At 40.3% G+C, this 15453-nt stretch overlaps 2 protein-coding genes and 1 non-coding gene across 5 annotated transcripts; 2 read left to right on the top strand and 1 right to left on the bottom strand.

The window, feature by feature from the left end:
* The first annotated feature begins 273 nt into the window (after window positions 1–273).
* On the top strand, window positions 274–10086 carry sgo1 (shugoshin 1). 3 transcript variants are annotated; one of them, XM_063018794.1, is made up of 11 exons: window positions 274–350; window positions 2413–2577; window positions 2695–2894; window positions 3128–3180; window positions 3622–3686; window positions 4412–4845; window positions 4937–5345; window positions 7886–8041; window positions 8132–8287; window positions 9321–9486; window positions 9814–10086. In XM_063018794.1, the coding sequence occupies exons 2-11, from the start codon at window positions 2424–2426 to the stop codon at window positions 9941–9943; spliced, it is 1923 nt and encodes a 640-aa protein (XP_062874864.1). In that variant the 5' UTR covers window positions 274–350; window positions 2413–2423; the 3' UTR covers window positions 9944–10086. The 3 variants fall into 3 exon arrangements, with proteins under 3 accessions (XP_062874864.1, XP_062874866.1, XP_062874865.1); XM_063018796.1 differs by having other exon boundaries at window positions 9387–9486; XM_063018795.1 differs by having other exon boundaries at window positions 2413–2565.
* A 785-nt stretch (window positions 10087–10871) lies between these two features.
* On the bottom strand, window positions 10872–10943 carry trnap-agg (transfer RNA proline (anticodon AGG)). Its single transcript has one exon. It is a non-coding gene; the product is annotated as a tRNA-Pro (tRNA).
* A 1470-nt stretch (window positions 10944–12413) lies between these two features.
* On the top strand, window positions 12414–15284 carry rpl14 (ribosomal protein L14). Its single transcript, XM_063018422.1, has 6 exons — window positions 12414–12483; window positions 13677–13778; window positions 14178–14272; window positions 14405–14504; window positions 14615–14668; window positions 15183–15284. Exons 1-6 carry the CDS (start codon window positions 12481–12483, stop codon window positions 15252–15254), a joined length of 426 nt encoding a protein of 141 aa, XP_062874492.1. The 5' UTR covers window positions 12414–12480; the 3' UTR covers window positions 15255–15284.
* Window positions 15285–15453: the final 169 nt, after the last annotated feature.

The raw sequence follows: 15453 nt of genomic DNA on the forward strand, positions 1-15453 counted from the left end.
ATGACCAGCATGAAAGGGGGCTAACAAAGCATGCAGAGAAACAGATAAACTACAGTCAGTAATTGTAGAACTACAAAGTGCTTCTCTATGGTAAGTGGAGCTGATTAAATGGACAGTGAGTGTAGAAACAAGGAGGTGGTCATAATGTTATGGCTGATCCGTGTATCTACGATGTTAATAATGTGCAGTTCTGTGCCAAGTTGCTCCAACAGAGGGCGCCACGGTGCCGTTTTTAAAGAAATGACGTCAGCAGAAATGGACCAATCAGAAGGAAGGTGTGCGTAGTTCGAACGTTAACGGGCGCTTTGAGCAACCTAGCAGCTAAGTCTCGATCATCTGCTGTGCATTAGGTGAGCTTTATTTTATACATATTAGTTTTAAAAAAAAAAATATATATATATATATTATCGTTCTGTGTTAATATAGAATAGATATTTAAGTGTGTAATTGTGTTGTTTGGGGACCAAACAAACGACAGCGCGTTATTTTATGATCGGTTACGCGAATTGTTTTTTAGTTAGCATGCATGCTAATCGGTTCTGTGCTCTTGTTTACTGTTTAACATTAATATCATTATTATTAACAATCTGAATATTACACTTCATTACATTCATTTCTTAAGTGTTATTGATTTTAAATAACTTACTGTGTTTATATTAGTGTTTATGATAAGCTTGACTAACGTTTAACTCATTTATTCGTTTATGTTTCTTTAATTCTCACTATGAATCTTTCTGACCTTTCTGTGTTTATCAGTTTAATACTAAATAATTTTCAAAATTACTGTTAGGTGTTGATAGTCGATAGATTCCTCTTGGTTTCTTTACTGAGCTCGGTTGAGCCCAGGAGAAGACAAAGGCACAGAGACAGACACGGCTGAGCACCAAAAATCTTCTGACTTTATTTGGGGAATAAACAAGAATAAATAGCTAAGGAAAAGACAATAAAAGCAGGCAGCTGTTGTACAAGGTGTGAATACTTTCAGGATGTGGAAGTAACACGATGATGACAGTAGGAACTTCCAGGGTGCGAACACATACATATGGTTGTAATACAACACATGGACTAAGGAAATAAATATATTCTAACATTAGGCACAATAATCTGGACTCTTTTGGTCAAATTCCATGATTCTGCACATTTCAATGCATAATTATTGTTTATTTGGTAAAAATATCATGTGGTTGTAATAAGGTATTTGTAAATGTCGTAGTACTTTTAATGTTATGTGTTTATTGCCCCCAATGTGTTGAATTCAGTTAGAAAATTGTATAGAAATTGTGCCCTAAATTTAGTAGATAATTCCATATTTTCGTTTTAACTTAATCAAACTTGTAAAGAAATGCATTTTATTAAATATTGTAACTAAGAGTTGATCACTGAGACCAAATCCTTTGTGTAATTTGATAGATAGATAGATATTTACATTTTCAGCATTTAGCAGATGCTTTTATCCAAAGCGACTTATAATTATGACCGAACACAATTTTGAGCAACTGATGGTTAAGGGCCTTGCTCAGGGGCCCAACAGTGGCAACCTTGCGGTGGTGGGAATTGAACCGGCAATCTTCTGATTACTAGTCCAGTACCTTAACCACGGAATTATCACTGCTATAGATAGATAGATAGATTGATAGATTGGTTGATCCCAAAAGAAAATGAAAGCCCCATTAGCATTATACAACAAAGAATTAACAGTACAGTTGTTGTAGAGATAGAGATATCCTCTAGCTGAGTAGTAGTAGCTGAGTAATGCAGCCACTGTTGGACCCTTGAGCAAGGCCCTTAACCCTATCTGCTCCAGGGGTGCCGTACAATGGCTGACCCTGCGCTCTGACCCCAACTTCCAAACAAGCTGGGATACGCAAAGAAATAATTTTGTTTTACTGTATAACTGTATATGTATAAATGACAAATAAAGGCATTCTATTCTATTCTAATGGATAACTGATGACTAATGATAATGCAGGAGGTATAGTTTCAGTATAAAGTTAGACTTAATAGTAATAGTAATTAAATGAATGATATAATAATTAATTAGTAAAGTGATTATGACTTTAATTGTAAAGTGATTATTACTTTAACAGTATTATGTTTAATGTAAAACCCTGCACTGGTTTGAAATGTGATTTTCTAAGGCAACATTTTAGACCAGTATTAGCTCTGATATTCATTATCAGATCAGCAAATCCCTGTTACATTGTGCTCCTTACTCTTTCAATTCCTAATTTACTGTTAACTTATCCTGCTCCAACACATCCGACTCCACTTATCTTATTAACAAGCCTTTTAGAAAGTAAACACATCACCCTGGGCCTGCATGGATGTACACTCTCTGTGTAATCTGCTTAATATGAAGACAAAATTGTATTTTTGGGTAATGGATGATCTTTGAATGATTTCCTCCTGCAGCCCGGTGAGCCATGGTTCGTGAGCGTGTGGTCCAGAAGAAGTCATTCCAGCAAAGTCTGGATGACATCAAGGAGAAGATGAAGGAAAAACGGAACAAGCGGCTGGCGAACGCGTCCGCTGCGAGCCGAGGCCTTTCAAAGCTTAAGAATGCGGGTATCCGAAGATGTATAAATAAATGTTTGAATGTCGCTGTAGCTCTCATACATTGCATGCACACAGCGCTATAAATAATAAACATTTTAGCGTACATCAGTGTAACCTGTGCTTTGTGTATTTGTGCAGCCACAGTGAAGCCTTTTGTGCTGAAGAACGTGCAGGTGAATAACAAAGCCCTGGCACTGGCTCTGCAGGCGGAGAGGGAGAAGGTACGGCAAGCTCAGGGGGTCATTTTGCAGCTGAAGAGAGAAAGACAGGCGCTCATTTTTCATCTGTTGATGTTGAAAAGGGTTCTGAGTGAAGGTGGTGTGGAGAAGAAAGTACAGGTGAGACCCTCATGTGGAATAATCTCTAATGTACAGTTAGTCTCAATTGATGGTGACATAACAATATATGTTATTCTACAGTTTATTGTTAATACAACCCCAAGCTAAAAATCTCTCCTCTATCTCAGTTTTGCTTTGCAATATGCCTTGCCCTGAAATATGGTTAATAGATTTGTATTCATTATAATCTGTATTAATAATATGTGGGGGTTTTTTTTTATTCTTTTTTTTAGACGACTTCTCCAGGGGAGCCAAAGTTAAATCATCTGGAGTCACCAAACACCAGGTAATATTGAAGCATTAATCTAATAATAAGCTTTAAACTGGTTATAGCTCATAAAAATCAAGGAACAATTCCTTTGCAATAGTAGAGGGTGGCTCGGTGGGTAGCACTGTCGCCTCACAGCAAGAAGGTCCTGGGTTTGATCCCCAGGTGGGGCGGTCCGGGTCCTTTCTGTGTGGAGTTTGCATGTTCTCCTCTTGTCTGTGTGGGTTTCCTTTCCACAGTCTAAAGATGACTAAATTGTCCATGACTGTGTTCGATATTACCTTGTGACCTGATGAATCTTGTGTAACGAGTAGCTACCGTTCCTGTCATGGATGTAACCAGTGTAAAACATGACGTTAAAATCCTAATAAACAAACAAACTTTACAGTAATAGCTGTTTTTCTTACTATAGATATATATAACATATTAATAGATATATAACATGTCATTTTGATTCAGGCCGGAGTCACAAGCTGAAGCTGTTGCTCAAGAAGAGAATCTTCACCCCCGCGAGCCAAATGCTGGTAGGTTTGTGGTTCAGTAACACATTGTTTAGCAATTTACTGGTATAATGTCCATCAGTTGTCCTTCAGTAGTATAAACCACTTTGATCCTTCAGTTTAGCGATTATACTTGGAAGTTAAAACAAACATTAGTCTGTCTTTCCCCGGATGCCTTGCTGTAGTATCTTCTCTGATGACTCTCTATCACGGATAACAAGGCTGATCTAAAGCACGTACAATATTTAATCTAATGTCCAGAGTTTAGAGTACGTCTTTAACTGTTGTATGACTTTATTAATACCATACAATAATTCATTAGGATTTTACTCAGAGCTGCGGGACCCATTATTGACTGAATTTTGACTGATGTGCAGCAGCAGTGATAACAGGAAGAGCATGGATCTGCTATAATAATCCAAATTTGATGCAGTTTACTTGCACAGTTGCACATTGCACACTCAAATACTGCATAATCTTCTGCACCTTACTATGACTGCTGCTACGTGGCTTTTTTACTACCTTAATGTATTTCTATTTTTATTCTTTTGTATATAAAAAGTTTTTTATAGTTTCTTCTGTGCACATGACAATAAAACTCTTGAATCTGCTTGAATTGAGTTTCTATTGTAAACAGACAAATAGCTTTATCAGTTGCTGTTAGAATAAGCTTTCAGGTCTCACTGCCAGTGCTGATGTATCCTAATATTTAGCTCATAATAGACTGTTTTTCCTTTTTTCTGTCATAGATGCAGCTCCTAGAGGACACAGCGGTACTCAGGTGTCTTTGCCACCCACTGTAGGAACGAGGCGTCGGCGAGACGGAAAGAGGCGTTCTGAACGCAGACGGAGCTCGCTGTTCGACCCGGCCCCCGTGGACGCCTGTGTGGCAGAGGAGACGGAACCCCAAAACTCTGACACGCCCGCGTTTCCTGAGCGGGGAACTGAACTCGCCAAACATGAAGTAAAAAATTCCGCAGATCAGAGAGATTCCGCTGATCATTCCAAGCCTGCGCCGGATGCCGAGATTTCGGATAATGCAGCCACGAAGCATTCGACTCCTGAGCCGCCGCAGCGCACCGTCTCCAGGCAGAACAAGAGAAAAGCCGCCCAGCCTGCTGCATCAGCCAAGCCGGAGAGAGTCCGCAAAGCCGAGCGCCCGCCACTGAAGAAACCCTGGGAGGTAAAAAGACAACAATTGCTAAATGTTTATTTAGGGTTGATCTAAACGTGTTAATAAGCTCACAAGACTTCTCCTGTCCTCTTTCCAAAAGAAACCTCGGTCCCGCTCTAAAAGCCGGGCGGCGGCTGCTGCGGCCGCTCCCTCCGAGCGCCTCAACTCCTCACTCGGTGGCAACGACACGTTTGACTTTGACTGTGAAGAAGCCGTCCACGTCACGCCTTTCCGCGCCGGGAACAAAGCCCCCGAGTCCTCGTCCACGCCACCTCCCATCGCTCTGCCCTCTCCTGTCGCTCTGCCCTCTCCTGCCACCGATGAGTTGAAATCCAGCTCCTCTGAAGCAGAGCAAGAAGAGGACGACAGCCCGTACGTCCCAGAGAGGAAGGTCAGACGGGCTCGTAGCCCTCCAGCACGGCGGGTCCGCTCCAAGAGGAGGTCCGCTCAGAGAAAAGGGAAGGAAAACGCAGCACCAAGGAAGACCCGAACTGTTCCAGAGGTTACAGGTGTGCTTGCGGCATTTACTTTCTTTCTTTCTTCCTTCCTTCCTTCCTTTCCTTCCTTCCTTCCTTCCTTCCTTCCTTCCTTCCTTCTTTATCCTTCCTTCCTTTCCTTCCTTCCTTCTTTATCCTTCCTTCCTTCTTTATCCTTCCTTCCTTCCTTTCCTTCCTTCCTTCCTTCCTTCCTTATCCTTCCTTCCTTTCCTTCCTTCTTTATCCTTCTTTATCCTTCCTTTCCTTCCTTCTTTCCTTCCTTCCTTCCTTCCTTCTTTATCCTTCCTTCCTTCCTTCCTTCCTTCCTTCCTTCCTTCCTTCTTTATCCTTCCTTCCTTCCTTCCTTCCTTCCTTCCTTCTTTATCCTTCTTTATCCTTCCTTCCTTTCCTTCCTTCCTTCCTTCCTTCCTTCCTTCTTTATCCTTCCTTTCCTTCCTTCCTTCCTTCCTTCCTTCCTTCCTTTCCTTCCTTCCTTCCTTCCTTCCTTCCTTTCCTTCCTTCTTTATCCTTCCTTCCTTTCCTTCCTTCTTTATCCTTCCTTCCTTCCTTCCTTCCTTCCTTCCTTCCTTCCTTCCTTCCTTCCTTCCTTCCTTCCTTCCTTCCTTCCTTCCTTCCTTCCTTCCTTCTTTATCCTTCCTTTCCTTCCTTCCTTCCTTCCTTCCTTCCTTTCCTTCCTTCCTTCCTTCCTTTCCTTCCTTCTTTATCCTTCCTTTCCTTCCTTCTTTATCCTTCCTTCCTTTCCTTCCTTCCTTCCTTCCTTCCTTCCTTCCTTCCTTCCTTCCTTCCTTCCTTCCTTCCTTCCTTCCTTCCTTCTTTATCCTTCCTTCCTTTCCTTCCTTCCTTCCTTCCTTCCTTCTTTATCCTTCCTTCCTTTCCTTCCTTCTTTATCCTTCCTTCCTTTCCTTCCTTCTTTCCTTCCTTCCTTCTTTATCCTTCCTTCCTTTCCTTCCTTTCCTTCCTTCCTTCCTTCCTTCCTTCTTTATCCTTCCTTCCTTTCCTTCCTTCTTTCCTTCCTTCCTTCCTTCCTTCTTTATCCTTCCTTCCTTCCTTCCTTCTTTATCCTTCCTTCCTTCCTTCCTTCTTTATCCTTCCTTCCTTCCTTCCTTCTTTATCCTTCCTTCCTTCCTTCCTTCTTTATCCTTCCTTCCTTCCTTCCTTCCTTCCTTCTTTTCTTTCCTTCCTTCCTTCCTTCCTTCCTTCCTTCCTTCTTTTCTTTCTTTCCTTCCTTCCTTCCTTCCTTCCTTCTTTTCTTTCTTTCCTTCCTTCCTTCCTTCCTTCCTTCCTTCTTTTCTTTCTTTCCTTCCTTCCTTCCTTCCTTCCTTCCTTCCTTCCTTCCTTCTTTCCTTCCTTCCTTCCTTCTTTCCTTCCTTCCTTCCTTCCTTCTTTATCCTTCCTTCCTTCCTTCCTTCTTTATCCTTCCTTCCTTTCCTTCCTTCCTTCCTTCCTTCTTTATCCTTCCTTCCTTTCCTTCCTTCCTTCCTTCTTTATCCTTCCTTCCTTCCTTCCTTCCTTCTTTATCCTTCCTTCTTTCCTTCCTTCCTTCCTTCTTTCCTTCCTTCCTTCCTTCCTTCCTTCTTTATACACACGCCGAGACAGATACTTCCTTTTTTCCAAATGTTTTTCTTCCTTCCTTCAAAACTTCCTTCCTTCCAAACTTCCTTCTTTCCGAATATATTTTTCCTTCCTTCCTTCCTTCTTTATCCTTCCTTCCTTTCCTTCCTTCCTTCCTTCTTATCCTTCCTTCCTTTCCTTCTTTATCCTTTCCTTCCTTTCAACTTCCTTCCTTCCTTCCTTTCCTTCCTTCTTTTCTTTCTTTCCTTCCTTCCTTCCTTCCTTCCTTTCCTTCCTTCTTTTCTTTCTTTCTTTCTTTCTTTCTTTCTTTCTTTCTTTCTTTCTTTCTTTCTTTCTTTCTTTCTTTCTTTCTTCATTTCTCATGCTGTTAGATTAAATCTGATTATGACTATTCCTAGTGGGCACATGGTGTTAAATTGTTGATTGTTTTGTTAATTCTTGTAGTAATTATTGTTACTACAGTCTTTTTTTTTTTCTAGTCACATAGTGACATTTGCCAAATGATTGCTTACAGCATTAAGTCACATGATTTTTACGATTTGAATCTTTGGCGCAGCGATAAAACCCGCTAGCCCACCGTTACTAAGGCCTCGATTTTAAATCTCAGCTCTGCTATCAGCCTGTCTGGCACCTACAGACACACAGTGGCTAGAACAGGGTTTCCCGAAGCATGTGCAAGTGCGGCCTCTGCTGTCCAGTTGGGGTGGCTGATCATGGATGGCAGCGCTCGTCTCTCCTTCAGAGGGGGCTCATGACGGCCCGGTCCCCCTCAATCCCCTTCAAATCCACTTTAGTTGAATCATGGTTCAAAAAGGGATGGGGCTGTTTGTAAGTAGGAGACTTGTGCCCATTAATCAATTAGCCCTTGTGGTGACTTTGACCTGCAGTTTTTGGTTTAGCTGTGGCATGGAGTAAAACCTTACTGATACTGGTTTAGGCTTTGTAATATACATGCTTCAGGCTTTTCTTGTCTTTTACAGAAAACAGCAAAAGAGCCTCGGAGATCGTACACCCCGCTGATGCCGAACTGCATCTCCCTCAGTCCCCTGTGCAAGACCTGCAGCTTCCAGAGTCTCCAATATGCCTGTCAGCTGAAGTTTGCAACCAGTCAACTCCATTCCAAGAGAACTGTGAAGGTACCCATAATTATCAGTGCATCATGTGTTCATAAATATAAATAAATGTGTGTACGTGTTGCCGCTTTAACAGAGATGTTTTTTCCTCAGCTGGTGCATCTGGAATGGAGACGGAATCTCCGCCGGCCGTCAGTCCTGTTACAAACGCTGAGCTCATCATGATGAGCAGTCCTTTGTTCAAACTGACGTCATCGGAACAGGAGAATGACATGCCGATGGTGATGGACAATGCTAGAGGAAGAAAAGGTGTGGGGGTTTTTTTAATAATAAGCAACATTAGACTCGACTCCTGTGCCAATCTGAGGAACCAAACTAATTCTGACAACTTATTTAATTGAGAAATTTTCTTTTATGCCAAAATATGACTTCCAGTAGCTATAGAGATAACTGTCTGGTATCAGACATAAAGCTGGAGCACCAGTTCTAGTCTCAGAGGTGTGACCTGGTCCACATAGTGTTTCTCCTTACTGGGGATGTAACGATTCACCACAATACAGTTAATAACCGATTCAAAAATTCCACGATTCAAATGGATTCGACATGTAAAATGAATCGATATTCACTTTAAACAGCAGAGGGCGCTGGCGCTATACTCCTCGCCTTGTTGGCGTCACTGGTGCTATACGTCTGGTTGCCAAATTCGGGGTTTTTCAGCCAAATTGGGCTTAATTCAAAATTGTTTTGCATAGTTTGTACCTACCTCAGAAATAAAACGGCGTTTATTAATTAGATAAATAAACGATAATCACAAATACAGTATTTTATTTGTTATTATTTATTTTCTTTTTTAAGAGAAATACCAGTATCGTGCATCGCATCGTGGGTAGAGTGTATCGTTACATCCCTACTCCTTACTGTTAAAAGCCCCCTTCTTTTAAGATGGGGGGCATCAGTAATGCAGAGTGTTTGTTTCTGAATACATTTTAGACTGGCGTGACTTTAAGCATACTTTTAAAGAGTGCCGTCACTGAGACATGGTTGAGAAATGCTGCTTTACCCCATAGCGCCATGATTCTCAAGTATTTTAGGAAGAAATTGGGATAAATGTATCTATTGTGTGGTGTGTATGAATCCGTATAAAGAATCTGTCACTTATTTCACTTCACCTTGTTTCCAGAGGGTTCCTACCTTTCATGTCACATGATTTCCTTTCTCTCCTGTCCTTCTATTGCTGCGCGTCTTTCACCGACTGTTCTTCACGTTTGCTGCATATCGGTGTGAGAGCGTTACAGTGATTCACCTCTTTCCTCTCACTCGTGCACTGCTTGTGTTTCTGCAGGTGGGCTGGTTGTTCGGTCCTGTCTGGGCTTGGCTTTGAGTGACGTGACAAATCTTTCCCCCGCAGCCTATCAGATGCCCCTGTCCGGCACAGAGTCCACCCCCGGTCTCGCCCGCAGGCGACGCTGCACCAACGCCGTCAACTACAAGGAGCCGTCCATCAGCACGTAGGTTCACTTTCTGTTCTTGGTCCGAAAACCTTTTCATTGATGCACTGATGTGAAATGATTAAAGAAAAAGAAGCAGCATGAGGTAGTGAGGATGCCACTCAGCATCAGGGTCTGATCCTGTGCCCTGTAATGGAGCGGCACCCTGACCTAAATAAAGTGGTGATAAAACATTAAAAAAAAAGAACTGGCTGATCAGGATTACAATTTTATTATCTGATTAATGTGACAGGTGATTTGTTCTTGTACAGTGGTTATATATTTATATTTATTTATTTAATGTGGAGGTTGTATTTGCTTTAATGTTTTATTATTTTGTCTTTATAGGAAGCTGCGTCGTGGAGATAAGTTCACAGACACGAAATTCCTGCGCTCACCGATTTTCAAGCAGAAGTCTCGTCGCTCCTCCATCAAATCGATGGAGAAGTACAACGAGTCCTTTGTGGGATGTCGCTGAATATTTTTATGTTAGTGTTTGAATTTTGTGTTTGAAGTATAGTTCAGAAACCATAAAATTAATTTTAATATTGTAAATAATTGATTGTATTGTTTATTTTAAAGGCTAACCATGTGTAATAAAGCTTCTTGTTTTTAAATCTTGTCCTTCATTCAGTCTGTTTTACATGAGTGAAAAATACCAGAGCTTTCTGTGTAACTCGTTACCATGTGTGTATCCATGAAAAAAAATGACTAAAGAAAAAACAGCAGCAGTAGGTAGTGAAAATGCCCCTCAGCATCAGGGTCTGATCTTGTGCCCTGTAAGAGACATTGGTATCTTAGTGGGGTCGAGCTTTGGTTATCAGAGTTCAAATCCCAGCTTTTCCATGCTGCCACTGTTGGGCCCTTGAGCAAGGCCCTAAATGTCTCCGCTCCAGGGGCGCGCTGTACATTGGCTGAACCTGCGCTCTGACCCCAGCTTCCAAACGAGCTGGGATATGCGGTATTGTACATGTGTATCCGTATATATGACCAATAAAGGCTTTCTTAAAGAACTTCAGCATAAACAAAGAGGTTCTGAGATTTCAGGAAATCATCCCTGCTGTTAAAAATAGTGTTTTCCTTAAATACCAAGAATTATATTGTATTGAAAATGTTTCACTACATGAAAATGTCAGTAAGAAATGCTTTATTTCGGCATTTCATAGTTATAATAACTGAAGCATTTCAAAGGACTACAGCAGACTAGACTACTTGCTATACACATCACCATTATAAATGTACTGTACACTGTAAACCCCTGCAGAAAAGCTGTTTTGAGTTTCAGATTCCCTGTGAGTTTTTATGCAATTGTTGGTTAAACCTCTGACCTTTAGTCCCTTCAGTCATACTAAGAAATGCCATTAGACTTAAGATGTGTCCCACTGTTTTACAATTCCCTAAAAAGTGGGCTCGTCCGGGATTTGAACCCGGGACCTCTCGCACCCTAAGCGAGAATCATACCCCTAGACCAACGAGCCTTGCTTGGAAGTTGGAACTGCCACGTCTCCCACAGTCTAAACATGTGAAGCTCGGTTTTATAGCTGCGTTTTCATCTCTGACCACTAGATGGTGAAAAGTAACAGTCGGTGCATCAACTATATTTAAAAAATAAACAATTATTTGACTCTTTTTATAATATATAACCAAGATAAACGTAAAATCACTGGATTTTTTTAGTCTCCTAGACGGTGGATACAATAAAAACGATTTGTTTGCACTATAACATCTTGATTGTACTTTAATAATTTACATTTTCAGCATTTAGTAGACGCTTTAATCCAAAACAACTTACAATTGTGACCATATACAGTACATTGCAATCATGTGATTGTTAAGGGCCTTGCTCAAGAATGGTAAACTGTCAGATGTGGGGCTTGAACCAGCAACCTTCTGTATTTTAATGCCTTAGTTACCACTGACCTTAAAGGCTTAAATGTGTTATTATACTGTACTGTGTGTTGTTTATTGATTATTTGATTTACTGTTGATTGTTTTTCCTTTTTGTCATGGAAAAACTGAACTCAGGTCCAGAGAATTCAGCTCAGACAAATGTTTGTACTGATTTGCAGCAAAAGTTCAGCCACTTATCTGTGCCTTTGGTAGATCTTCCTTTTATACCCAGTCATGATTCCCTCACATGTTACCAATTTACATGCTTATTATTTATTTATTTGGATTTTAACGTCATGTTTTACACTTTGGTTACATTATTGACAGAAGCGGTGGTTACTGGTTACTCAAGATTCATCAGTTTAACGTCAAACACAGTCATCTTTGACCTGTGGGAGGAAACCGGAGCTCCCGGAGGAAACCCACACAGACACGGGGAAAAACATGCAAACTCCACACAGACAGGACCCTCACTGCTCCACCAAGGAATCGAACCCAGGACCTTCTTGCTGTGCTGTGAGCATCCGTGCCACCCTTATAGCCTTTGACCCAAAATTAGTAATAAATAAAAAAAGAATATGAAGGGTGCTTGGAAGGCGTGATGTTCTAATGTGCTTGAGACCTTCTCTGAGATCTCAAGCTCTCGAGTCCAGGCGCCTGTATAGACACGACTGGCTATGTCTAAGGGTCATTAGGTGAGTTAGGGAAGATACAACTTGATAATTGGATATGGGAGAAAAGGGAAATGCATGCTTTTTTGTACATTACGCTTCTCTGATGTTCTGTAATTAAGATTTAATTATGATTAAGAAGGAGACACATGTAGGGATGGAAGGAATAACTGGTGCTGTGCGGATTACTGTTAACACCACTGTTTTTAACACTTTTATTTTGACTGCTTTAAATTAAACTAATAAGAACTTTAGAGCTGTGTGGAAATGCATGAATGCGAATGTTTGGTTCTCCTGAATGCTCCTGAACCACCGCGACAAGGATCAGAACGAAGCGTTCACCGAACAGTCCACGCCTTCGAATGAGCGATTTGTGCGCATGCGTAGTGCTGAGCGGAAGCTCTATCAGGCCGGAGCGGAAGTACTTCTTTCTTTTCTACCACAGTCTGCCACCATGGTGAGTGTCAGAGAATCCGACCGAACTAAATTGTAATAAATAAGCATTAAATTCTCATCTACACTCACACACCGCGTTCTGCTGGAGAACGGACAGTGTAGTGTGTTGTTTTGTGAGGTTTATGGAGGTTAAAGCGGAGTTTGTGTTTAATTCGGCTTGTTTTGTCGGATCTCCAACAACGTGGTGACGGCGGAGCTTCGGTTAGCATTAGCTAGCATTGGTTAGCATTAGCATGTCGGATTATTTAGATCAGATCAGATTTGTAAAGTGTGATGACGAGGTTTTAAAGCAGTTTTATACCACATTACAATCATAATTAAACTTCAGGATAAAGGTTTTGTTTACGCGATTTGTGTTTTTACCATTACAGAAGCTGACAGCCAGTAGCATAAGTGTAACGGCATTCCGCACAGTCAGTCAGTTACACATACCCAAACTTTATATTGTTCATATGTAGTTAAGCTTTATTGTTATTATAACATTTGGCTTTGTATACTATATTTAGACTTTTACTTTTTTATTTCCAGTCTTTATTAAAGACGAATTAGATCATTATTAAATTCCGGTACCATATTCCATAGCTTTTTTTTTTTTAAACACATTTAATACTTTTATATTTAATAGCTGAAACTGCAGTCGGATTTCTGTGTTTGTTTCAGTTTAAAGCTCTGAAATTCTGATTAGTTTAATTTGAAGCAGTCAAAATACAATAGTGTTTAAAAACAGTGGCGTTAACAGTAATCCGTACAGCACCAGTTATTCCTTCCATCCCCACATGTGTCTCCTGCTTCATCATTATAAAATCTTAATTACAGAACATCAGAGAAGCATAATGTCCAAAAGCCTTGTTATAAATTGTAGATCTTGTTGGAGTGTTATGTTCGTACACATAAAAACTCGATCCTAGTTTGTTGCATCGCCATTCAAGTAAATTAGAAACCAACGTTTGGAAATAAGATTTATAAACATATTAGATGGTATTTATTTTAGTGTGTCTTTTTCTTACTGTTTACTGTGAAATACTTTTGTTTTTCTGGCTTTTGTGAATGGTATTTTGTAGTGTATCCATATTATGTGGATGCTTAACTTTGGGAATTGAACTTTAGTAAACATTTTTTCTACCGGCTGTATTCAAACCAGCAGTTGCTTACAAGTGAATAAATCCATATACCTTATTTGTTTGTCTTTTCCAGGTGTTTAAGCGCTTCGTTGAGATCGGCCGTGTCGCCTACGTTGGGTTTGGTCCTCATGAGGGCAAACTGGTGACAATTGTAGATGTCATTGACCAGAACAGGGTAAGAGCTCCTGTGTGGTTTTGGTTGAAAGCAGATGCACAGATTAGCTGTGATGTCAGAATTTTGTAGTTTTTGTTTACCTGCAAACAGCTTCGCATTGTAAATTACTTGAATTAATCTGATCTGGTGAAACATGATTTTTTTTTTTATATTTGAATGATTACGGCTGCTTAATTTAAGCTTTCAAGTTCATACTTAAAAGATGTGCTAGGATAAATAGTTTACTTATTTAAATCACTGTTTTAAGCTTGATGCACCTTAAATACATATAGTTTTTGTATAGCTGTATTCTAAGTGTCGCCCAGACCTGAACAGTGTATACATTATAAGTAGGACCAAGTCTTAACTTGCACCTTGTTAACTGATTTGCTATGAACTGTTCCATGTTCGGATGTGCAGGCGCTGGTGGACGGTCCATGCACCGGTGTGAAGAGGCAGTCTATGCCATTCAAGTGCATGCAGCTCACAGATTACATCATCAAAGTACCTCATGGGTAAGATATAATTAAGATAAATATAAATACTAAATATAAAAACTCTTTGCTCTCTTATTCAGGGTTCTGTTGTGCTTTTTTGTGAGCTTTCACATCTCTAAAATCTTAACTCTGTCTGTTTAAACCTGACAGTGCCCGTCAGAAGTTCGTGAGGCGCGCCTGGGAGAAGGCCGAGGTCACCAAGAAATGGGAAGCAAGCAGCTGGGCCAAGAAGATCGAAGCCAGGGAAAAGGTAATCCAGTCCATTCATCCTCACATCGGGTCATCAGTGATGAGCTTGTTTATGTTGAATGTAATTTTAAAACGCTCTGTTATTAATCTGAACTTGTGAATCACTTTCAGAGGGCTAAAATGACCGACTTTGACCGCTTCAAGGTCATGAAGGCCAAGAAAATGGTGAGTTCATGTCTTAAAATCAATTACTTCATGTCTTGGGTACTACTGTGCATGTACATGTCATTTACTCAGGCTTTAATTACTTGGGCTTGGTTGTCCAGAGACCAGAATTAGGGCTTTTTATTTTAATATTGGAGAGGTTTTATGTTTTTTACTGCATCTTATTGTATTTAGACTTGGTGGTTCAAAGATTCATACTGAGCTTATGTACAATTAAAGACTAATGCTGATTGATCACATCTACTCTAGTGATCGATCAGCAATTAGTCTAGTTTTTACCTGGACTGAGGTTTATTCATGTTGACTCGAATGGTACGTGTGTATCTAGGGATCTTGTATTATCCATGATGTAGCATAAATAATCTAGCAACTATGTCTCTGCCGAACAGTAATGTAAAATCCTGATGTTTTGAAGTTTTAGCTGAATGTCATGGCTTTAAGAACTCACTTGTTTTGGTTGGTTCTGCAGTAATAAAGGCAAAGTTTAACCTGCTGCTTCTGTTTCCCTTTACAGAGAAACAAGATCATCAAGCACGAGATGAAAAAGCTCCAGAAATCTGCAAATGCTGCAGCAAAAAAGGCCTGAATTATCCTCAATAAATCTGTTTGACTTCAATCTTTGAGTGTTGGTGCTTTATTGCAAGAGATTTTGTGTAATGAGCTTTTCCACCAGCTGATATTAATCAACATCAAACATGGAGTTCGTTGTACAGAAAGTCCCAGCCATTATTTTTAAATACACAAACTGTATAACTATTGTTTTTATTTCTAGTTAGCTTGGAAGC

The sequence above is a fragment of the Trichomycterus rosablanca genome, chromosome 22, assembly GCF_030014385.1.
Source record: "Trichomycterus rosablanca isolate fTriRos1 chromosome 22, fTriRos1.hap1, whole genome shotgun sequence".
Classification (NCBI taxonomy): domain Eukaryota; kingdom Metazoa; phylum Chordata; class Actinopteri; order Siluriformes; family Trichomycteridae; genus Trichomycterus; species Trichomycterus rosablanca.